We start from the raw sequence: 26,228 nt of genomic DNA, 5'->3' as shown, positions 1-26,228 counted from the left end.
TTTCTCCAGTGTGTTAATGTGTTCTTTCTCCAGTGTGTTAATGTGTTCTTTCTCCAGTGTGTTAATGTGTTCTTTCTCCAGTGTGTTAATGTGTTCTTTCTCCAGTGTGTTAATGTGTTCTTTCTCCAGTGTGTTAATGTGTTCTTTCTCCAGTGTGTTGATGTGTTCTTTCTCTAGTGTGTTGATGTGTTCTTTCTCCAGTGTGTTAATGTGTTCTTTCTCCAGTGTGTTAATGTGTTCTTTCTCCAGTGTGTTAATGTGTTCTTTCTCCAGTGTGTTGATGTGTTCTTTCTCCAGTGTGTTAATGTGTTCTTTCTCCAGTGTGTTAATGTGTTCTTTCTCCAGTGTGTTAATGTGTTCTTTCTCCAGTGTGTTAATGTGTTCTTTCTCCAGTGTGTTGATGTGTTCTTTCTCCAGTGTGTTGATGTGTTCTTTCTCCAGTGTGTTGATGTGTGTTCTTTCTCCAGTGTGTTAATGTGTTCTTTCTCCAGTGTGTTGATGTGTTCTTTCTCCAGTGTGTTAATGTGTTCTTTCTCCAGTGTGTTGATATGTGTTCTTTCTCCAGTGTGTGGTGCCTGTTGGGAGGTGGTTCCAAATTGCCAGGATGGAGAGGTGTTGACGGTGGACGCCAACAGTACAGACCGCTGCTGTCCTGTCTACCACTGTGGTGAGTACAACACACACACACACACACACACACACACACACACACATACATACATACACACACACACACACACACACACACATATACATACACACACACACACACACACACACACACACATACATACATACATACATACATACACACACACATACACACACACACACACACGCATACATACACACACACACATACACACACATACACGCATACATACACACACACACACATACAGCATACATACACACACACACACACATACACCCATACATACACACACACACACACACACATACACGCATACACACACACACACACACACACACACACACACACACACACACATACATGCATACACACGCACACACACACGCACACATACACACACACACACACACACACACACACACACACGCATACACACACACACACACACACACACACATATACATACACACACACACACACACAAAACACACACACACACACACACACACAAACACTCACATTCACTTATTGTGTCTCTGATTCCTGTGTGTGTGTGTGCAGTGTGTGAGCCGTACCGGTGTGCTGAGTTCTCATGTCCCTTGGGGATGTCCACTGTCACAGTGTCCACTCCAGACCGCTGCTGTCCCCTACAGACCTGCGGTAAAGTAGCACGACTTTCTGTTTCTTACCACCATCACATGACAGGAAATGTGTGTCCTGCTCCACCACGCGACAGCCTGTTTGCCCTCTAGGTTGAATCGCTGTAACTCACATGTAGTTTTATTCATTTATTCCCCAAAAAGCACACATTTAAAATGGTTTCTGTTTCCCTGTTTTTTTTCAGAGTGTGCGTGTGAGAAACTGTCACGGCCGAAATGTGCTCTGGTAGGTTTCTAAGATGATTCCACATGATGGAATGGGATGTGTTGACGTTATCGCTGTGTTTGTTTCTCCTTGTATACTGGCTGACATGTTGTCTTCTTACTAGGGAGAGGCCATGCAGGTGGACAAGGCCTTCCTATCAGATCCAACTAACCAGTGTTCCTGTAAGAGATTTAACTGTGGTAAGTGCACGGCTATCCTTAGACAGTAACCCACCTTTTCCCATTCTACAATAATGCCATATATTTCCAATAAGTGTGTTCACCTACAGTACATTTTTCAATGAATGTGTGTTCATTCATGCATCTATGTGTCTGTGTCTGTCGCACACCTCTTACAGTGCGTGAGGCGGTGTGTGTGAACGGCGAGCGGGGGGTTATGCGTCCGGGACAGACCCTCGTGGATCACAGTGAGGAGGGGGTGTGCCTCACCACCCAGTGTACCCACAGCCTGGATCCCACCTCAGGCTTCCATCACCTCCGCACCACCACCACCAACTGCTCTGCTCAGTGTCAACCGGTTAGTCAGTTAGCAGCAGGATACGACTGCTAGGATCTGATACCTCAACTGCTAGAAATGCTACTACTGCTGTCCCAATTCATTACTACTAACCTACTGCTAGTATTTCTAATACAGGTACTATAACTATTACTACAGTATATATATAATACAGGTACTATAACTATTACTACAGTATATCAGAATATATATATAATACAGGTACTATAACTATTACTACAGTATATATATAATACAGGTACTATAACTATTACTACAGTATATCTGAATATATATATAATACAGGTACTATAACTATTACTACAGTATATCTGAATATATTTATATATATATATATATATATATATATATATATATATATATATATATATAATACAGGTACTATAACTATTACTACAGAATATCTGAATATATATATATATATATATATATATATAATACAGGTACTATAACTATTACTACAGTATATCTGAATATATATATATATATATATATATATATATATATATATATATATATATATATATATATATATATATATATTACAGGTACTATAACTATTACTACAGTATATCAGAATATATATATATATATGATACAGGTACTATAACTATTACTACAGTATATATTAATATATATATAATACAGGTACTATAACTATTACTACAGTATATCTGAATATATATATATATATATATATATATATATATATATATATATATATATTATATATATATATATATAACACAGGTACTATAACTATAACTACAGTATATCTGAATATATATATAATATAGGTACTATAACTATTACTACAGTATATCTGAATATATATACATAATAAAGGTACTATAACTATTATGACAGTATATCTGAAAATATATATAATACAGGTACTATAACTATTACTACAGTATATCTGCATATATATACATAATAAAGGTACTATAACTATTACGACAGTATATCTGAATATATATATATGTATACTACAGGTACTATAACTATTACTACAGTGTATCAGAATATATATATATATAATACAGGTACTATAACTATTACTACAGTGTATCAGAATATATATGTATAATACAGGTACTATAACTATTACTACAGTATATCTGAATATATATGTTACCGTAGACCTGTACTATCTTTTAGAACCAGATTTACATCCCTCCCAAAGACCAGACGATGTGCTGTGGTGTCTGTAAAAACATCTCCTGTCTCTACCACAATGACAATGGCACTGCACTCCTCTACAAGGTACAGTACAGCAATGTTTTACCCTCTGGATAGACCAGGTACCCTCAGGTTATCTAATCAGTCCTGGTACAACCCTCTGGATAGACCAGGTAACCTCAGGTTATCTAATCAGTCCTGGTACAACCCTCTGGATAGACCAGGTACCCTCAGGTTATCTAATCAGTCCTGGTACAACCCTCTGGATAGGCCAGGTACCCTCAGGTTATCTAATCAGTCCTGGTACAACCCTCTGGATAGACCAGGTAACCTCAGGTTATCTAATCAGTCCTGGTACAACCCTCTGGATAGACCAGGTACCCTCAGGTTATCTAATCAGTCCTGGTACAACCCTCTGGATAGGCCAGGTACCCTCAGGTTATCTAATCAGTCCTGGTACAACCCTCTGGATAGACCAGGTAACCTCAGGTTATCTAATCAGTCCTGGTACAACCCTCTGGATAGACCAGGTACCCTCAGGTTATCTAATCAGTCCTGGTACAACCCTCTGGATAGGCCAGGTACCCTCAGGTTATCTAATCAGTCCTGGTACAACCCTCTGGATAGACCAGGTACCCTCAGGTTATCTAATCAGTCCTGGTACAACCCTCTGGATAGACCAGGTACCCTCAGGTTATCTAATCAGTCCTGGTACAACCCTCTGGATAGGCCAGGTACCCTCAGGTTATCTAATCAGTCCTGGTACAACCCTCTGGATAGACCAGGTACCCTCAGGTTATCTAATCAGTCCTGGTACAACCCTCTGGATAGGCCAGGTACCCTCAGGTTATCTAATCAGTCCTGGTACAACCCTCTGGATAGACCAGGTACCCTCAGGTTATCTAATCAGTCCTGGTACAACCCTCTGGATAGACCAGGTAACCTCAGGTTATCTAATCAGTCCTGGTACAACCCTCTGGATAGACCAGGTAACCTCAGGTTATCTAATCAGTCCTGGTACAACCCTCTGGATAGACCAGGTAACCTCAGGTTATCTAATCAGTAGTGTAAAAAGTAGTGTGATATTGGATTGATCTGGATGATTGTATTGATGTTTCAGCCTGGGAAGTCGTGGGGCACGGTAAAGTAGTGTAATATTGGATTGATCTGGATGATTGTATTGATGTTTCAGCCTGGGAAGTCGTGGGGCACGGTAAAGTAGTGTAATATTGGATTGATCTGGATGATTGTATTGATGTTTCAGCCTGGGAAGTCGTGGGGCACGGTAAAGTAGTGTAATATTGGATTGATCTGGATGATTGTATTGATGTTTCAGCCTGGGAAGTCGTGGGGCACGGTAAAGTAGTGTAATATTGGATTGATCTGGATGATTGTATTGATGTTTCAGCCTGGGAAGTCGTGGGGCACGGTAAAGTAGTGTAATATTGGATTGATCTGGATGATTGTATTGATGTTTCAGCCTGGGAAGTCGTGGGGCACGGTAAAGTAGTGTAATATTGGATTGATCTGGATGATTGTATTGATGTTTCAGCCTGGGAAGTCGTGGGGCACGGTAAAGTAGTGTAATATTGGATTGATCTGGATGATTGTATTGATGTTTCAGCCTGGGAAGTCGTGGGTGTCAGACTGTATGAAGTATGACTGTACCGAGACACTGTCAGGCCCCACCCTGGTGTCCTACTCCTTCAGCTGCCCACCCTTCAACCAGACAGAGTGTATGAAGGTATGGTTAACACACACACACACACACACACACACACACACACACACACACACACACACACACACACACACACATGCACACACCCACACATGCACACACACACATATACACATTTTGTGTAACACTACTACCTCTCTATGATGTTATTTTAGTTGACCTTTAACCCCTGAGATTTGAATGTTGTCTCTACCCTAGATTGGTGGGACCATTATAAGTTACATGGATGGATGCTGCAAGACATGTGAGTAAAGAGAAAGACAACCTGTCCATCTATAGTTTCTAGGTATCTTCCTGTATGTCCATGTTTAGTCTCTTCCTGTATGCCCATGTTTAGTCTCTTCCTGTATGCCCATGTTTAGTCTCTTCCTGTATGCCCATGTTTAGTCTCTTCCTGTATGTCCATGTTTAGTCTCTTCCTGTATGTCCATGTTTAGTCTCTTCCTGTATGCCCATGTTTAGTCTCTTCCTGTATGTCCATGTTTAGTCTCTTCCTGTATGTCCATGTTTAGTCTCTTCCTGTATGTCCATGTTTAGTCTCTTCCTGTATGTCCATGTTTAGTCTCTTCCTGTATGTCCATGTTTAGTCTCTTCCTGTATGTCCATGTTTAGTCTCTTCCTGTATGTCCATGTTTAGTCTCTTCCTGTATGTCCATGTTTAGTCTCTTCCTGTATGTCCATGTTTAGTCTCTTCCTGTATGTCCATGTTGAGTTTCCCGTATGCCCATGTTGAGTCTCTTCATGTATGCCCATGATTAGTCTCTTCCTGTATGCCCATGTTTAGTCTCTTCCTGTATGCCCATGTTTCTTCCTGTATGCCCATGATTAGTCTCTTCCTGTATGCCCATGATTAGTCTCTCACCACCTGTTTCTACTGAAGTTCATCTTTGTTACCTGTTTGTCTGTTAACATGTGTTTCCCAGTACATGTTTGCCCTTCAGTTTATGACCTTAAACACCACTTAAATCAGACATTTTTTCACTCCGCTTATGCTTAAAATATATATATATATTTCTTCATTTGCGGAAAATACCTACTGTTTTTCTACAGCAATATGATGTTGTCGCTCCTACTATGTCTCCCCCAAAGTGTCTATTAAAAGTAATAGAAACAGTTGATATGCTTTTCAGTGAAAATAACCAACATACACTTTACATGCAAAACAATCTAATCTGACACCCATGCTACCATTACTGCCAAAGGCCACACTTGGCATATTCAGAGGGATTCAACATCCATACATAAATTGGTTCACACACCAATGACAAATGTAAACCAACAATTCAACAACCCCCCCCCACAAGTATTGTAAATAGAAATGCTACTACAGTATTTACGGTAACTTCATTGAAAAAGCATATATAACTAAATGGATAAGAGTTGGGTTACTTTTCTTCGTGTTTGTGTTAGTCTGCAAGCTGACCATCATGTACCAATCCCACCAGGTACCGGATATTCCCTCTTCCCTTTCCCCGTTAGTCCCCTGACTCCTACAGTTAACACAAACTGTGAACGAGGTACCAATCTCTATGAGACAAACAAGGCTTGCCAGCGCCATTGTTGATATCCAACAATGTACTCCCTTTTTTTTTTTTTACAGAAACAATTACAGTACAGGACAAGTCAAAAAACGGACTCTTAAAAATAAAATAAAAGGTTTTGTGCAAAAAATTGCATTTCTTTGGGTCGTCCACTATTTTGTTCGCCGTTTTCCTCCAATTGTCCTCTGCGGATCAAGTACATGACACAGCTAAATCTTTCCTCATTTTGCGCTGTCGGGGGGCAGTGCATTGTTGATCGCCAACAATGTACTGTTGGTAGTGTCTAAGTAGTTAGCAGTCGTCCAGATGTCTGCATGGTGGTGTGTCTTCAACCGTAATAAGTCATCTTTTAGTACTGCTGGAGACGCTGGTGTGGTGGTCTGTACTGTCGTTTTGGGTAATATGGTATAATTTGTATCCATTATAAAATAATTGTGTGATCCTCTTTTATGTATGTGTATTACTGCATAGTTTCCCATCCTAGTCTTCCCGAAAGATGATGTGCAGTAGCACTGAAATATGTTATGCCATATTACCCAAATAATAACATCACCTGCTAACAAGTACTAGATGGATTTGGTGAAAGGGTTTCTGTTTTGTTTCTGAAACTTTTTTACTCTCACTTTTATTAGAGGTTATAGTGGGCTTTTCACTCTTACGACAACTGACATAACCGTGTTACTAGGCGTTAAATGTAAGATATTACATCAGCTCTATGCATTGTAACAGGGATGTGTCATTTGTCATGCATTTTTTTTTTGTCATAAACTATTGCAAAATATTATGACATACACATAATGTCAGTCTTATAACCATTAGATTGTCAACTTTATGTCTTCTGCTTCGAGTAGTAGAAAGTAGACCCTTGTCAATAGGTACTTTGAAAACACAAGTACATAGGGTAATATGTGTTATCATCACATACTGTAGAATTCATTTTGGTTGATTGGCGGGGCAGCTACGTGGGGAAACACTTCTGTGATGGAATTACTAATTGGTTAATTGGTTAATTGGTTTCTTGACACTGTGACACCTCCTCTACACAGAGGATTAACCAATATGCTTAAGCATTGCAGACCTTTCATACAATTCACATGCGCCGAAAACAACAGGTGTAGTAGACCTTACCGTAAAATGCTTACTTACAAGCCCTTAACCAACAATGCAGTTTTAAGAAAATAGAGTTAAGAAAATATTTACTAAATAAACTACTGTAAAAAATATATACAATAATAATAACACAATAAAATAACAATAATGAGGCTATATACAGGGGGTACCGGTACCGAGTCAATGTGCGGGGGTACAGGTTAGTCGAGGTAATTTGTACATGTAGGTAGGGGTAAAGTGACTATGCATAGATAATAAACAGCGAGTTGCAAGGGGGGTCTTATGGCAGCGGGGACGAAGCTGTTAAGGAGACTTTTGGACCTAGACTTGGCGCTCCGGTACCGCTTGCCGTGCGGTAGCAGAGAGAACAGTCTATGACTAGGGTGACTGGAATCTTTGACAATTTTTTGGGCCTTCCTCTGACACTGCCTAGTATATAGGTCCTGGATGGCAGGAAGCATGGCCCCAGTGATGTACTGGGTTGTACGCACTACCCTCTGTAGCGCCTTGCGGTTGGATGCCGAGCAGTTGCCATACCAGGCGGTGATGCAACCAGTCAGGATGCTCTCGATGGTGCAGCTGTATAACTTTTTGAGCATCTGGGGTCCCATGCCAAATCTTTTCAGTCTCCTGAGGGGGAAAAGGTGTTGTCGTGCCCTCTTCATGTCTTTCTTGGTGTGTTTGGACCATGATAGTTTGTTGGTGATGTGGACACCATGGAACTTGAAACTCTCGACCCGCTCCACTACAGCCCTGTCGATGTGAATGGTGGCGTGTTCGGCCCTCCTTTTCCTGTAGTCCACGATCATCTCCTTTGTCTTGCTCACGTTGAGGGAGAGGTTGTTGTCCTGGCACCACACTGCCAGGTCTCTGACCTCCTCCCTGTAGGCTGTCTCATCGTTGTTGGTGATCAGGCCTACCACCGACATGTGTCATTAGCAAACTTAATGATGGTGTTGGAGTCGTGCTTGGCCACACAGTCATGGGTGAACAGGGAGTACAGGAGGGGACTGAGCACGCACCCCTGAGGGGCCCCCGTGTTGAGGATCAGCGTGGCAGATGTGTTACCTACCCTTACCACCTGGGGGTGGCCTGTCAGGAAGTCCAGGATTCAGTTGCAGAGGGAGGTGTTTAGTCCCAGGGTCCTTAGCTTAGTGATGAGCTTTGTAGGCACTATGGTGTTGAACGCTGAGCTGTAGTCAATGAACAGCATTCTCACATAGGTGTTCCTTTTGTCCAGGTGGGAAAGGGCAGTGTGGAGTGCGATTGAGATTGCGTCATCTGTGGATCTGTTGGGGTGGTATGCGAATTGGAGTGGGTCTAGGGTTTCCGGGATGATGGTGTTGATGTGAGCCATGACCAGCCTTTCAAAGCACTTCTTGGCTACCAACGTGAGTGCTATGGGGCGGTAGTCATTAAGGCAGGTTACCTTCGCTTTTTTGGGCACAGGGACTATGGTGGTCTGCTTGAAACATGTAGGTATTTCAGACTCAGTCAGGGAGAGGTTGGAAATGTCAGTGAAGATAATTGCCAGTTGGTCCGCGCATGCTCTGAGTACACGTCCTGGTAATTGATATTCAAGTATCAAATATTTCTGGCCTCCCTAAACCAGTTCACATTAAAAACAATAGTGCAGCCTTGTGCCTTGTGCGCGACTGACATCCTGACAGCATTAGAACTTTGATGCCTGCCACCATGAAATGCACACCAGCTGTACTGTTTTTGCTCCAGCTGTCTCTCTCTGTTCATGTATTCGTTCATGGTTTGTACTTCATTTCTATATACGGCTGGCAGATCAGAGTTCTGCTCAATTGGTTGTTCTTCAGAACCAGATCCAGACTGATATGATGTGTGGTGAGAACCAGATCCAGGCTGATATGATGTGTTGTCAGAACCATATCCAGACTGATATGATGTGTGGTGAGAACCAGATCCAGACTGATGTGATGTGTGGTCAGAACCATATCCAGACTGATATGATGTGTGGTCAGAACCAGATCCAGACTGATATGATGTGTGGCCAGAACCAGATCCAGACTGATATGATGTGTGGTCAGAACCAGATCCAGGCTGATATGATGTGTGGTCAGAACCAGATCCAGACTGATATGATGTGTGGTCAGAACCAGATCCAGACTGATATGATGTGTGGTCAGAACCAGATCCAGACTGATATGATGTGTGGTCAGAACCAGATCCAGGCTGATATGATGTGTGGTCAGAACCAGATCCAGACTGATGTGATGTGTGGTCAGAACCAGATCCAGACTGATGTGATGTGTGGTGAGAACCAGATCCAGACTGATATGATGTGTGGTCAGAACCAGATCCAGACTGATACGATGTGTGGTCAGAACCAGATTAAGACGGATGGGATGTGTGGTCAGAACCAGATTAAGACAGATGGGATGTGTGGTCAGAACCAGATTAAGACGGATGGGATGTGTGGTCGTTGTGTTTGTGAACCCTGCAGGTAAAGAAGATGGGAAGTCCTGTCAGAAGGTGACTGTGAGGATGACGATACGGAAGAATGACTGTCGCAGTAACAGACCGGTACGTTTTTGGTCTTAATTGATTCTGACCTGGTTAAATAAATGTTACATCAAAATGTAGGAATATAACTGTCTGGGATGAGTAGGAGGGTCAAGTCCATCATGGATTATTGTGCCACGATAATTTAGCAATATCTTTATCACGATAATGGCTTTTATCATGATATGTCTTTAGAAAAACCACAAAAGCGAATCTCTTTGTAGCATTAAGGACAGTTCATAGCCCATCTACGCCACCTGGATTAAAGAGGTAAGGTCCTTTTATATGGTGTAGATAATCTACGAACTGTCCTTAGTGCTACATTTGGCGTAGTCTGCAAGGATTAGGATATTCACATTTAGCATTACGTCCCATGTTACATTTTGTTGTTGTTGTTTTGTTTTTTCTTCCTCCAGGTCAACATAGTGTCATGTGACGGGAAGTGTCCCTCGGCCAGTATTTACAACTACAACATCAACACGTACGCCAGGTTCTGTAAGTGCTGCCGTGAGATGGGGCTGCAGAGGCGCTCTGTTCAGCTCTACTGCAGTGGGAACTCCACCTGGGTCAGCTACTCTATACAGGAACCCACCGACTGCTCCTGCCAGTGGTCTTAGTGGGCCACACACAGAGACACACACATACATGCACAGGTACACGCACGTGATCGTATGCACACAATGAACGTATTCACGCAGGTGCACACACACACACACACGTTACGTATACACACAGGCACACGTGTGGTGTGCACGCACATGCACACACACACTGCAGAGACACTACTATTGTACGTCAAGAGGGACAAGAGAAGGCTTGGGTGTAGCAGAGCGTGGGTTTGGGGCTTTGGGCAGTTGAAGGTGGGTAGGGATGTGTATGAACACGGCCCATGACGGCATCTTTACAGGCTGAGAGGAAGCTATGAACCGGCTGTCAAAACTCGCTAATTAAAAGGCACCGTTACACTTCATGTTGATAATGTTCTTGTTCACGTTTCTCACTCAGTCACCCTTTGTTTTTAAAATTCTGCTTTTCTATCTCTGAAAGTCAGTCTAGATGTCAGGAGACTTTGTGGATCCAGAGCTGTAGCACCAGTGTAGGTTGGAAATGTCAATTCAAAGTGGCTTGTCTGTGTGTATTTTCACAGTTTGTTACTCTTCCTTATACCTCATTGGTAGCTCTTTCAGAGGTGTCCCCAAAAAATCCACAACAATTTGAAACATTATTTGAGTGTGTATTCTTTGGCACTAAGAATACACAGCTTTAGTACTGTAGCTGAATTCAAAGTGTATTGTACTACATATACAGTACCAGTAAAATACTACATATACAGTACCAGTAAAAAGTTTGGACAACACCTACTCATTCTAGGGGTTTTCTTTATTTTTTTAACTATTTTCTACATTGTAGAATAATAGTGAAGACATCAAAACTATGAAATAACACATATGGAATCATGTAGTAACCAAAAAAGTGTTAAACAAATCAAAATATATTTTATATTTGAGATTCTTCAAAGTAGCCACCCTTTGCCTTGATGACAGCTTTGCACACTCTTGGCATTCTCTTAACCAGCTTCATGAGGTAGTCACCTTGAATGCATTTCAGTTAACAGGTGTGCCTTGTTAAAAGTTAATTTGTGGAATTTCTTTCCTTCTTAATGCATTTGAGCCAATCAGTTGTGTTGTGACAAGGTAGTGGTGGTATACAGAAGATAGCCCTATTTGGTCAAAGACCAAGTCCATATTATGGCAAGAACAGCTCAAATAAGCAAAGAGAAACAACAGTCCATCATTACTTCAAGACATGAAGGTCAGTTAATCCGGAAAATGTCAAGAACTTTCAACGTTTCTTCAAGTGCAGTCGCAAAAACCATCAAGCGCTATGATGAAACTGGCTCTCATGAGGACCACCACAGGAATGGAAGACCCAGAGTTATATCTGCTGCAGAGGATAAATTCATTAGAGTTACCAGCCTCGGAAATTGCAGCCCAAATAAATGCTTCACAGAGTTCAAGTAACAGACACATCTCAACATCAACTGTTCAGAGGAGATTGCGTGAATAAGGCCTTCATGGTCAAATTGATGCAAAGAAATCACTACTAAAGGACACTAATAAGAAGAAGAGACTTGCTTGGGCCAAAGAACACGAGCATTGGACATTAGACCGGTGGAAATCTGTCATTTGGTCTGATGAGTCCAAATGTTAGATTTTTGGTTCCAACCGCTGTGTCTTTGTGAGACGCAGAGTAGGTCAACGGATGATCTCTGCATGTGTGGTTCCCACCATGAAGCATGGAGGAGGAGGTGTGATGGTGTGGGGGTGCTTTGCTGGTGACACTGTCTGTGATTAGTTTGGAATTCAAGGCACACTTAACCACCATGGCTACCACAGCATTCTGCAGCAATACGCCATCCCATCTGGTTTGCGATTAGTGGGACTATCATTTGTTTTTCAACAGGACAATGACCCAACACACCTCCAGGCTGTGTAAGGGCTATTTGACCAAGAAGGAGAGTGATGGAGCGCTGCATCAGATGACCTGGCCTCCATAATCCCCCGACCTCAACCAAATTGAGATGGTTTGGGATGAGTTGGACCGCAGAGTGAAGGAAAAGCAGCCAACAAGTGCTCAGCATATGTGGGAACTCCTTCAAGACTGTTGGAAAAGCATTCCAGGTGAAGCTGGTTGAGAGAATGCCAAGAGTGTGCAAAGCTGTCATCAAGGCAAAGGGTGGCTACTTTGAAGAATCTCAAATAGAAAATATATTTATGTTTATGTTTATGATTAACGCTGTTTTGGTTACTACGTGATCCCATATGTGTTATTTCATAGTTTTGATGTCTTCACTATTATTCTACAATGTAGAAAATAGTACAAATAAAGAAAAACCCTAGAATGAGTATGTGTTCTAAAACTTTTGACCGGTAGTGTAGCTAGCTAGCATTCCCTGTTTGTTGGATTAGCTACCTAGCCAACGTTAGCTCTCATCTGACTGGTATAACATTACGTTAGCTAGCTAGCTACCTAGTTAATCAAAACTAAAGCACATTCATTTTCTAGTTTATTGTCCAAACTTTTGACTGGTACTGTATATTATACACATAATAATATGAGAAAATACTAATTCACCTCAGCTCCTTTGGAGTTGGGATGCACACCTCTTCATATAGAGTACAGCACAGTACAGTACATTACAATCTGTAGTGCTGCGCGTAATTTATACTCTACGCAAATACACAACGCAAGAACCACAACTAACTGATACACAACGCAAAAAAACTACAGCTAGCTCTGCAAAATGGTGAACCTGTGTACTTGTGTAGCAAATGTGTGCAGCCGCTGCAATTTGAAACTCGGTGCAAGTATGCGGTATCTCCATTTTGTTTTAGCTAACTGCGGTCTTGTGGGGTATAAGTGAGATTTTCCTCTAAGCCTGTATTTATTTGTAGGTAAAATGTGAGAGTTTAGAGTCCAACATTAACACTGAATTCAGACATCAAGTTGTGCCTCAGTTGTACATAAGTAAATTCCCTGTCTTTGTGCCTTTTGTGGAAATAAGTATTTTTACATTTAAAAAAAAATGTATTTAGATGTTTTACTTTTAGAGATATAACACTTCAATATGCTGTATATCAAGTGGTATTAAATATGCTTAATGTAACCATGCTAGAGAGGTGTTGCTGAATAATTACAAATCAAGATGTATGTCGAGCACTTTATTTATTTCAATGCAACTTAGCACAGCGTTCATTATTTGTGTTATTGGTGATTTTTGTCAATAAAGTTTTGTCATGCATTTGGCCATGATATTTGGCCCTAAATGTAACCCGCCCTAGCACTGTCCAAAACTGGTTTGGTTGCAGACCAGAAGTTTTTTTTACAACTTTAATTTGTGGACATTTTTTAAAAATTGAAAATGTTTGGGGGGTGTAATTGCTTTTTTACTGAGAGGTTGAAAGAATCTTGTTTTTGAAATCATTTTGTTGATAATACAGTAACTTGGTCGAAAATAAGGTCTCCCGTTTTTTTCCGTCTTCAAAATTTGTTTTTGTCACTTTTATTTCTGTTTTTTTATAAATACATTTACACAGCATAGTACAAATTAAGTGAAATGTTTGGTGTCAATAATAAGGGTTGTGATTGGTTTGCCTATGTTTCAAGCATTTTCAATAAGTTAAGTTCATTGTAAAAGATAATTGTTGAATTTTGTTATTATTGGGGATATCAAACAACGCCCACAGGTTAGTGCAGTGAATCTGAACATGTACCATACTAAATGTACATTTGCATTTTCAATAAATATTTCCTTAGAAAACTGTGACTTATCCTGACTGATTTCTGTATCGATGTTTGTAATGTTATACAGTATACATGTTTTTGTGTGTATATTATGAGTTTCAAGACGCATCATGTTATGGTCAATATTGGCTACATGTTGGTTACTTTGGTGACGTTTAGTGAATCAGCAGATTCCAATAGACAGGTTGATCTTCCTACAGGGGACACTCTGGTGACGTTTAGTGAATCAGCAGATTACAATAGACAGGTTGATCTTCCTACAGGGGACACTCTGGTGACGTTTAGTGAATCAGCAGATTGCAATAGACAGGTTGATATTCCTACAGGGGACACTCTGGTGACGTTTAGTGAATCAGCAGATTACAATAGACAGGTTGATCTTCCTACAGGGGACACTCTGGTGACGTTTAGTGAATCAGCAGATTACAATAGACAGGTTGATCTTCCTACAGGGGACACTCTGGTGACGTTTAGTGAATCAGCAGATTACAATAGACAGGTTGATATTCCTACAGGGGACACTCTGGTGACGTTTAGTGAATCAGCAGATTCCAATAGACAGGTTGATCTTCCTACAGGGGACACTCTGGAGCTTTAGAACAGACACAGAGCCTACAACTGATGTGTGTCAAAGCAGAGTACCTCCACCAACCACCTGTCCATCTGAAACAATGAACTCCTCCGTAATACTGTCTCTCTTAGAGTAATACTGCATGGAGCAGGGTTAACCTTGCGCTTTAACCCCAACCCTCAGAGATGACACCTGGGGAGAACACCCCCCCCCCCTTCCCTCCCCTCCTCCTTCTCCACCAGTGTAATTTCCCCCCTCAGCTCAGGCAGCTGTCCTGTTCTGGAACATTGGGAGATTGTCCTGTAGTCCATGTTGAGACAGATTGTCCTGTAGTCTATGTCGAGACAGATTGTCCTGTAGTCTATGTCGAGACAGATTGTCCTGTAGTCCATGTCGAGACAGATTGTCCTGTAGTCTATGTCGAGACAGATTGTCCTGTAGTCTATGTCGAGACAGATTGTCCTGTAGTCCATGTCGAGACAGATTGTCCTGTAGTCCATGTCGAGACAGATTGTCCTGTAGTCCATGTTGAGACAGATTGTCCTGTAGTACATGTTGAGACAGATTGTCCTGTGGTTCACGTTGAGACAGATTGTCCTGTAGTCCACGTTGAGACAGATTGTCCTGTAGTCCACGTTGAGACAGATTGTCCTATAGTCCACGTTGAGACAGATTGTCCTGTAGTCCATGTTGAGACAGATTGTCCTGTAGTCCATGTTGAGACAGATTGTCCTGTAGTCCATGTTGAGACAGATTGTCCTATAGTACATGTTGAGACAGATTGTCCTGTAGTCTATGTCGAGACAGATTGTCCTGTAGTCTATGTTGAGACAGATTGTCCTGTAGTCCATGTTGAGACAGATTGTCCTGTAGTCCATGTTGAGACAGATTGTCCTGTAGTCCATGTTGAGACATATTGTCCTGTAGTCTATGTTGAGACATATTGTCCTGTAGTCCATGTTGAGACAGATTGTCCTGTAGTCCATGTTGAGACATATTGTCCTGTAGTCCATGTTGAGACAGATTGTCCTGGTTGAACAGCCGGGTCATGTCCCCTATGGGCCCTGGTCATGTCCCCTATGGGCCCTGGTCTAAAGTAGTGTTCTACATAGGGAATAGGGTGCTATTTGGGATGCCGCCAGGGTGGTGGCTGGTTGGCCCACTCAGACACGCTGGTGGTGACGGATTACTGCCAAGTGGTAGAAGTGTGTCATCGATGTGGAGGGAGGGAGGGAGGGAGGGAGGGGGGGGGGAGAGGGAGGGAGGGAGGGGGGGGAGAGAGAGGGGGAGAGCGAGAGAGAGAGAGAGAGGGGAGAGAGAGAGAGAGAGAGAGAGAGAGAGAGAGAGAGAGAGAGAGAGAGAGAGAGAGAGAGAGAGAGAGAGAGAGAGAGAGAGAGAGAGAGAGATTTATATGTGGTTGTAATACTGCTGTGTGCCTTGCCTTGGGGTGTGGTAGTTCTGCAGATGGTTGTGTCAGTGTCAGACATAGGCTAGCCCAATTTATCTGGCTGGTCCATATCTGTAGTTCAAACATGAACAATCTGGCACGCTAATAAAGGATGTTTATTTACGATATTGATACGTTCAACCTAAAGGCACTCGCAAATAAAAAACGTTTTTTTTTTGTTCTAGTCATCTTTCAAGACCACCAAGCCTTTAATCATGAGCTGTATCTGTGTCACGACAAAACGTTCATAGGAACATTGTGTTACTACAACGCTATCTAGCTAATATTTACATATAATGAGCTGTGCATACTGGACACTTCAGATAATTCTTCTGTCGACTTTATTTAAAACCTTTAACCAATTAATGTATATCAGGCATTATCATTCATTTATGGCTTAGTCTTCCTCCAGCAGTATCCGCCATCAGCTCATGAAGCTGTATATTTAGCCCGGGGGTGTTTAGTCCCAGTATATTCAGCTAGGCCTGGGATTAACATTGGGCCTGGGACAGTCCTTTCTGACACAGCTGTTCACGCTAATGAACTTTCCCCACATTCTGTTATGATCAGGCTACACACGCGTGTGCAAGAGAGCGAGCACGCATACTTATTGCACACATGAGCACACACACATGCACACAGACACAGACACACACACACACACACACACACACACACACACACACACACACACACACACACACACACACACACATCCATACAATTGTGCAGCACCTTATGTAGAGTGTGTTGTCCCTCAGTCCCTGGTCCAGACACCCCTACGGGTTAGGGTTAGGGTTAGGGTTGGGATTAGGGTTAGGGTTAGGGTTAGGGTTGGGATTAGGGTTAGGGTTAGGGTTAGGGTTAGGATTAGGGTTAGGGTTAGGATTAGGGTTAGGGTTAGAGTTAGAGTTAGGATTTGGGTTAGGGTTAGGGTTAGGGTTAGAGTCGTGTACAACCCCTGCTTCAGGACCTGCAGTGACTCAAACACAGTCTTCTATAACTAACCTTGTGGGGACACACAATTCAGTCCCATTCAAAATCATATTTTCCCTAAACCTAACCTTAACCCAAAAACCTAACCTTAACCCTAACCTTAACCCTAAACCTAACCTTAACCCCAAAACCTAACCCTAAACCTAACCTTAACCCCAAAACCTAACATTAACCCTAACCCTAAATCTAACCCTAACCCCAAAACCTAACCTTAACCCTAAATCTTAGCTCCTAACCCTAACCCTAAAACTAACCCTAGCTCCTAACCCTAACCCTAACCCTAATTCTAACCCTAGCACTAATTCTAACCATAACCCTAAACCCCCTAGAAACAGCATCAAATGTTTGTTTTGTTTACTATTCTTGTGGGAACTTCTGGTCCCCACAAGAATAGTAAAACACGTCCACACACACACACACACACACACACACACACACACACACACACACACCTCATTGAATGAGGGCATCACATTAATTTCCCCATGAGTCTAGTCTAGGCCTAGATTCAATCAGATCAAGCGTTAACCGATAGCTGACACCTGCATACTGTAGCTGATGTTGTGGCGGTGGCGGAGATGGAACCGCGTCGGAGCTGTCAAATCGGTGAACAGCTGCTTTTGGATCGTGGTCACGAAGCCACACCCCTCGCGTTAGAAGTTCAGAACGAGAAAGTGTAGTCTATATAGAAATAATGACGCTCAAATTGAAAGTCATTAAATAAAATAATTGAGGTGTAGATTACATCTCACGTTCCGGTGTTGGAGTGTGCGTGGGATTATTAGGAGTATATTTACCCCTCCGCATCTCCAGATGAATAAACTAAATGAACTAAGCTGACACTGGGTTCATATTCTAGTTTATTCTATTCATAGGAGTATCTAAAAGCATGCATGTGAGCTTTGATATTATAGACAAGTAAACCTAATGAACCGATCTCTGTAGATGTCATTACGTTCAGATTATAATATGATTTTTATACTATTCATAGGAGTGTAAAAACAATGTCTGGCTGTGGTATTGGCTGTGGTATTGGCTGTGGTATTGGCTGTGGTATTGGCTGTGGTTTTGGCTGTGGTATTGGCTGTGGTATTGGCTGTGGTATTGGCTGTGGTTTTGGCTGTGGTATTGGCTGTGGTTTTGGCTGTGGTTTTGGCTGTGGTATTGGCTGTGGTTTTGGCTGTGGTATTGGCTGTGGTATTGGCTGTGGTATTGGCTGTGGTATTGGCTGTGGTTTTGGCTGTGGTTTTGGCTGTGGTTTTGGCTGTGGTTTTGGCTGTGGTATTGGCTGTGGTATTGGCTGTGGTATTGGCTGTGGTATTGGCTGTGGTTTTGGCTGTGGTTTTGGCTGTGGTATTGGCTGTGGTTTTGGCTGTGGTTTTGGCTGTGGTTTTGGCTGTGGTATTGGCTGTGGTTTTGGCTGTGGTATTGGCTGTGGTATTGGCTGTGGTTTTGGCTGTGGTATTGGCTGTGGTATTGGCTGTGGTATTGGCTGTGGTATTGGCTGTGGTTTTGGCTGTGGTTTTGGCTGTGGTTTTGGCTGTGGTTTTGGCTGTGGTTTTGGCTGTGGTATTGGCTGTGGTATTGGCTGTGGTATTGGCTGTGGTATTGGCTGTGGTATTGGCTGTGGTTTTGGCTGTGGTTTTGGCTGTGGTTTTGGCTGTGGTTTTGGCTGTGGTATTGGCTGTCGTATTGGCTGTGGTTTTGGCTGTGGTTTTGGCTGTGGTTTTGGCTGTGGTATTGGCTGTGGTATTGGCTGTGGTTTTGGCTGTGGTTTTGGCTGTGGTATTGGCTGTGGTATTGGCTGTGGTATTGGCTGTGGTTTTGGCTGTGGTTTTGGCTGTGGTTTTGGCTGTGGTTTTGGCTGTGGTATTGGCTGTGGTATTGGCTGTGGTTTTGGCTGTGGTTTTGGCTGTGGTTTTGGCTGTGGTATTGGCTGTGGTTTTGGCTGTGGTATTGGCTGTGGTATTGGCTGTGGTTTTGGCTGTGGTTTTGGCTGTGGTATTGGCTGTGGTTTTGGCTGTGGTATTGGCTGTGGTATTGGCTGTGGTATTGGCTGTGGTATTGGCTGTGGTTTTGGCTGTGGTTTTGGCTGTGGTATTGGCTGTGGTTTTGGCTGTGGTATTGGCTGTGGTATTGGCTGTGGTATTGGCTGTGGTATTGGCTGTGGTATTGGCTGTGGTTTTGGCTGTGGTTTTGGCTGTGGTTTTGGCTGTGGTATTGGCTGTGGTATTGGCTGTGGTATTGGCTGTGGTTTTGGCTGTGGTTTTGGCTGTGGTTTTGGCTGTGGTATTGGCTGTGGTTTTGGCTGTGGTTTTGGCTGTGGTTTTGGCTGTGGTATTGGCTGTGGTTTTGGCTGTGGTATTGGCTGTGGTATTGGCTGTGGTATTGGCTGTGGTATTGGCTGTGGTATTGGCTGTGGTTTTGGCTGTGGTTTTGGCTGTGGTTTTGGCTGTGGTATTGGCTGTGGTATTGGCTGTGGTATTGGCTGTGGTATTGGCTATGGTTTTGGCTGTGGTTTTGGCTGTGGTTTTGGCTGTGGTATTGGCTGTGGTATTGGCTGTGGTATTGGCTGTGGTTTTGGCTGTGGTTTTGGCTGTGGTTTTGGCTGTGGTATTGGCTGTGGTATTGGCTGTGGTTTTGGCTGTGGTTTTGGCTGTGGTTTTGGCTGTGGTATTGGCTGTGGTATTGGCTGTGGTATTGGCTGTGGTATTGGCTGTGGTTTTGGCTGTGGTTTTGGCTGTGGTTTTGGCTGTGGTTTTGGCTGTGGTATTGGCTGTGGTATTGGCTGTGGTTTTGGCTGTGGTTTTGGCTGTGGTATTGGCTGTGGTTTTGGCTGTGGTATTGGCTGTGGTATTGGCTGTGGTTTTGGCTGTGGTTTTGGCTGTGGTATTGGCTGTGGTTTTGGCTGTGGTTTTGGCTGTGGTTTTGGCTGTGGTTTTGGCTGTGGTTTTGGCTGTGGTATTGGCTGTGGTATTGGCTGTGGTATTGGCTGTGGTTTTGGCTGTGGTTTTGGCTGTGGTATTGGCTGTGGTTTTGGCTGTGGTTTTGGCTGTGGTTTTGGCTGTGGTATTGGCTGTGGTATTGGCTGTGGTATTGGCTGTGGTATTGGCTGTGGTTTTGGCTGTGGTTTTGGCTGTGGTTTTGGCTGTGGTTTTGGCTGTGGTATTGGCTGTGGTATTGGCTGTGGTTTTGGCTGTGGTTTTGGCTGTGGTATTGGCTGTGGTTTTGGCTGTGGTATTGGCTGTGGTATTGGCTGTGGTTTTGGCTGTGGTTTTGGCTGTGGTTTTGGCTGTGGTATTGGCTGTGGTATTGGCTGTGGTATTGGCTGTGGTATTGGCTGTGGTTTTGGCTGTGGTTTTGGCTGTGGTTTTGGCTGTGGTATTGGCTGTGGTATTGGCTGTGGTATTGGCTGTGGTTTTGGCTGTGGTTTTGGCTGTGGTTTTGGCTGTGGTATTGGCTGTGGTTTTGGCTGTGGTTTTGGCTGTGGTATTGGCTGTGGTATTGGCTGTGGTATTGGCTGTGGTATTGGCTGTGGTATTGGCTGTGGTTTTGGCTGTGGTTTTGGCTGTGGTTTTGGCTGTGGTTTTGGCTGTGGTATTGGCTGTGGTTTTGGCTGTGGTATTGGCTGTGGTATTGGCTGTGGTATTGGCTGTGGTATTGGCTGTGGTATTTTGCTGTGGTTTTGGCTGTGGTATTGGCTGTGGTTTTGGCTGTGGTATTGGCTGTGGTTTTGGCTGTGGTATTGGCTGTGGTATTGGCTGTGGTTTTGGCTGTGGTATTGGCTGTGGTATTGGCTGTGGTATTGGCTGTGGTATTGGCTGTGGTATTGGCTGTGGTATTGGCTGTGGTATTGGCTGTGGTTTTGGCTGTGGTATTGGCTGTGGTATTGGCTGTGGTATTGGCTGTGGTTTTGGCTGTGATATTGGCTGTGGTTTTGGCTGTGGTATTGGCTGTGGTTTTGGCTGTGGTTTTGGCTGTGGTATTGGCTGTGGTTTTGGCTGTAGTTTTGGCTGTGGCAGCCGTCTTCATCGACCTGGCCAAGGCTTTCGACTCTGTCAACCACCGCATTCTTATTGGCAGACTAAATAGCCTTGGTTTCTCTAATGACTGCCTCGCCTGGTTCACCAACTACTTCTCAGATAGAGTTCAATGTGTCAAATCGGAGGGCCTGTTGTCTGGACCTCTGGCCGTCTCTATGGGCGTGCCACAGGGTTCAATTCTCGGGCCGACTCTATTCTCTGTGTATATCAATGATGTCGCTCTTGCTGCTGGTGACGCTCGGATCCACCTCTATGCGGACGACACCATTTTGTATACATCTGGCCCTTCATTGGACACTGTGTTAACAAACCTCCAAACGAGCTTCAATGCCATACAACACTCCTTCAGTAGCCTCCAACTGCTCTTAAACACTAGTAAAACTAAATGCATGCTCGTCAACCGAACGCTGCTTGCACCCGCCCACCCGACTAGAATCACCACTCTCGACGGGTCTGACCTAGAGTATGTGGACAACTACAAATACCTAGGTGTTCGGTTAGATTGTAAACTCTCCTTCCAGACTCACATTAAGCATCTCCAATCAAAAGTTAGATCTAGAATCGGCTTCCTATTTCGCAACAAAGCCTCCTTCACTCATGCTGCCAAACATGCCCTTGTAAAACTGACTATCCTACCGATCCTTGACTTCGGCGATGTCATTTACAAAATAGCCTCCAACACTCTACTCAGCAAATTGGATGTAGTCTATCACAGTGCCATCCGTTTTGTCACCAAAGCCCCATATACTACCCACCATTGTGACCTGTACGCTCGTTGGCTGGCCCTCACTACATATTCGTCGCCAAACCCACTGGCTCCAGGTCATCTATGAATCACTGCTAGGCAAATCCCCGTCTTATCTTAGCTCACTGGTCACCATAGCAACACCCACCCGTAGTCTGCGCTCCACCAGGTATATCTCACTGGTCATCCCCAAAGCCAACACCTCCTTTGGCCGCCATTCCTTCCAGTTCTCTGCTGCCAATGACTGGAACGAACTGCAAAAATCTCTGAAGCTGGAGACTCTTATCTCCCTCACTAACTTTAAGAGTCAGTTGTCAGAGCAGCTTACCGATCACTGCACCTGTACACAGCCTTTCTGAAATTAGCCCACCCAACTACCTCATCCCCATATTGTTATTTATTTTGCTAATTTGCACCCCAGTATCTCTATTTGCACATCATCTCTTGCACATCTATCATTCCAGTGTTAATACTAATTGTAATTATTTTGCACTATAGCCTATTTATTGCCTTACCTCCATAACTTACTACATTCGCACACACTGTATATATATTTTCTGTTGTATTTTTGACTTTATGTTGTGTTTACCCCATATGTAACTCTGTGTTGTTGTTTTTATCGCACTGCTTTGCTTTATCTTGGCCAGGTCGCGGTTGTAAATGAGAACTTGTTCTCAACTGGCTTACCTGGTTAAATAAAGGTTTTGGCTGTGGTAGTGGCTGTGGTATTGGCTGTGGTTTTGGCTGTGGTATTGGCTGTGGTATTGGCTGTGGTTTTGGCTGTGGTTTTGGCTGTGGTTTTGGCTGTGGTTTTGGCTGTGGTATTGGCTGTGGTATTGGCTGTGGTATTGGCTGTGATATTGGCTGTGGTTTTGGCTGTGATATTGGCTGTGGTTTTGGCTGTGGTATTGGCTGTGGTATTGGCTGTGGTATTGGCTGTGGTTTTGGCTGTGGTTTTGGCTGTGGTATTGGCTGTGGTATTGGCTGTGGTTTTGGCTGTGATATTGGCTGTGGTTTTGGCTGTGGTATTGGCTGTGGTATTGGCTGTGGTATTGGCTGTGGTTTTGGCTGTGGTTTTGGCTGTGGTATTGGCTGTGATATTGGCTGTGGTATTGGCTGTGGTTTTGGCTGTGGTTTTGGCTGTGGTTTTGGCTGTGGTTTTGGCTGTGGTATTGGCTGTGGTTTTGGCTGTGGTTTTGGCTGTGGTTTTGGCTGTGGTATTGGCTGTGGTTTTGGCTGTGGTTTTGGCTGTGGTTTTGGCTGTGGTTTTGGCTGTGGTTTTGGCTGTGATATTGGCTGTGGTTTTGGCTGTGGTATTGGCTGTGGTATTGGCTGTGGTTTTGGCTGTGGTTTTGGCTGTGGTATTGGCTGTGGTTTTGGCTGTGGTTTTGGCTGTGATATTGGCTGTGGTATTGGCTGTGGTTTTGGCTGTGGTTTTGGCTGTGGTTTTGGCTGTGGTTTTGGCTGTGGTATTGGCTGTGGTTTTGGCTGTGGTTTTGGCTGTGGTTTTGGCTGTGGTTTTGGCTGTGGTATTGGCTGTGGTTTTGGCTGTGGTTTTGGCTGTGGTTTTGGCTGTGGTTTTGGCTGTGGTTCAGCAGTACAGTTTAGTTACAGCGGAGCGCCCTCTGCTGGTCACAGTTAGAGGACATCTATACCCCTTCACGCTACAGGACAGGGGTGGGCAATCATAGCTGGTGAGCTAGCTGGTCCTCAGTAGCTCAATTGGTAGAGCATGGCGCTTGTAACGCCAGGGTAGTGGGTTCGATCCCCGGGACCACCCATACGTAAAAATGTATGCGCACATGATTGTAAGTATCTGCTAAAAAAAGCGTCTGCTAAATGGCATATTATTATTATATTATAGTAGGGCTGGTCTGACAGTAGTGGGTGCAGGCTTTTGCTCCGGCCAAAGCAGTAACACACCTGATTAAACTAATTAAGACTTGATTAAAGACCATGATTAGTTGATTTAGTGCAATCAGGTTTGAATCAGGTTTGTTGCTGCTAAAGCCGAACCTCATCGCAAGCAAAGCACTTTCTTCATCAAATTGGACACCCCTGCTGTAGTGCTTCACCCCTTTCTGCAATGGGACGTCTTTCTAAAACCTTCTCTGTCTGTGGTTGTGGTAGTGACAGTTTGATTGGGTGACCTCTTATAGCAGGGTTCCCCAACTGGCGGCCCGAATTTTGCCCGCAAGTTATTTTATTTGGCCCCCCACGTTTTCAGAGCAATTCTTTGACAGAAGATACTGTAAAAACACCAGCAAAATCAGCTCCAATTGATTTTAATTTCGAAAATTACGTTTTAGTCATTTAGCAGACGCTCTTATCCAGAGCGACTTACAGTTAGTGAGTGCATAAATTTTTTCATACTGCCCCCCCCCGTGGGAAACGAACCCACAACCCTGTCATTGCAAGCGCCATGCTCTACCAACTGAGCTACACGGGGCCACACGAAAATCTGTTCCAAAGTATTCCCGCGCATAATAGAGAGATAAATGTGATCACATTCAGTAAGCAAGGTTTGATATGATTGTTTTAGTCAAATATCATATACGTTTGGGCTTCTTGCGGCGAATTTGCAAATTACAAATTATTTGTAATTAATGATGTTCCAGCCCCCTGAAAAAAGAATGGTCCCGCGGCTGAATCTAGTTGATGGTCCCTGTCTAATAAGATGTCCTCTCTGAATGATCTTCAGCGCCCTTGATCTTGATCAACACGTTCATCAGACAGATACATGTTTTCTGACACCTTGTCAGTGTAAGACGACGAAACAGAAAAAAGAGAGAGAGAGGGAGAGAGAGAGAGAGAGAGAGAGAGAGAGAGAGAGAGAGAGTGAGAGAGAGAGAGAGAGCACATAGTGATCTGAGAGTGGATTTGATCTGAATGTGGCAGGGCACACAGTGACTCAGGGGGGAACAGGAATAGTCATCAACTCATACATCAAGAGAAGAAGTGGGCCATAGGGTGGTGCCCCGTACCTGCTGATGTCATAAAAGAGGGACTGGGAATGTTGTCGTGGCAACATGGCACCCGGTCGGCATTGGTAACACCCTCAGAATACAGGCTCTTTGGTGATGAGTAAACACACTGTTATGAGGTCACTGTCATGACGGTATGACGCTTGAAGTGACATGCCATTAATGAATAGGTAGGTAGGATATGACATACTGTCAGCTGTCAAACATAGGACCTACAGTAGACCTACGCTATGAGCTTACTGTAGGTCATTTATGATAAGAAAGTTGATATTTCTATTTGTAGAGACCTGTATCTGACAGTGTTATCTTGAACATGTCCTTTCTTCTATCTCCTAGGGGAGATAATGAGATAACAGTCTCCTGCTCCATAACCCTAACAGCTGCCCCCTCCTAGGGGAGATAATGAGATAACAGTCTCCTGCTCCATAACCCTAACAGCTGCCCCCTCCTAGGGGAGATAATGAGATAACAGTATCCTGCTCCATAACCCTAACAGCTGCCCCCTCCTAGGGGAGACAATGAGATAACAGTCTCTATTGCTCCATAACCCTAACAGCTGCCCCCTCCTAGGGGAGATAATGAGATAACATTCTCCTGCTCCATAACCCTAACAGCTGCCTCCTCCTAGGGGAGATAATGAGATAACATTCTCCTGCTCCATAACCCTAACAGCTGCCCCTCCTAGGGGAGATAATGAGATAACAGTCTCTATTGCTCCATAACCCTAACAGCTGCCCCCTCCTAGGGGAGATAATGAGATAACAGTCTCCTGCTCCATAACCCTAACAGCTGCCCCCTCCTAGGGGAGATAATGAGATAACAGTCTCTATTGCTCCATAACCCTAACAGTTGCCCCTCCTAGGGGAGATAATGAGATAACAGTCTCCTGCTCCATAACCCTAACAGCTGCCCCCTCCTAGGGGAGATAATGAGATAACAGTCTCTCCTGCTCTATAACCCTAACAGCTGCCCCTC

The 26,228-nt window shown here is 43.6% G+C and overlaps 1 protein-coding gene across 1 annotated transcript in view; it reads left to right on the top strand.

The window, feature by feature from the left end:
- Positions 1-10,779, top strand: part of LOC311126842 (otogelin-like) — a gene marked incomplete at both ends in the record, with an annotated part of 84,055 nt that extends 73,276 nt beyond the window's left edge. Inside the window, 10 exons of the mRNA XM_084200821.1 lie at positions 566-667; positions 1,217-1,315; positions 1,500-1,540; positions 1,644-1,719; positions 1,878-2,056; positions 3,218-3,322; positions 4,863-4,982; positions 5,178-5,223; positions 10,104-10,183; positions 10,579-10,779. Coding sequence (XP_084056947.1) covers positions 566-667; positions 1,217-1,315; positions 1,500-1,540; positions 1,644-1,719; positions 1,878-2,056; positions 3,218-3,322; positions 4,863-4,982; positions 5,178-5,223; positions 10,104-10,183; positions 10,579-10,779 — 1,049 coding nt within the window. The remainder of the gene's footprint in view (positions 1-565; positions 668-1,216; positions 1,316-1,499; positions 1,541-1,643; positions 1,720-1,877; positions 2,057-3,217; positions 3,323-4,862; positions 4,983-5,177; positions 5,224-10,103; positions 10,184-10,578) is intronic.
- Between the last annotated feature and the right edge of the window lie 15,449 nt (positions 10,780-26,228).

The sequence above is a fragment of the Coregonus lavaretus genome (assembly GCF_964263955.1).
Source record: "Coregonus lavaretus genome assembly, contig: HAP1_SCAFFOLD_376, whole genome shotgun sequence".
NCBI classification, from domain to species: domain Eukaryota; kingdom Metazoa; phylum Chordata; class Actinopteri; order Salmoniformes; family Salmonidae; genus Coregonus; species Coregonus lavaretus.
This window is presented reverse-complemented; position numbering and strand designations above follow the sequence as displayed.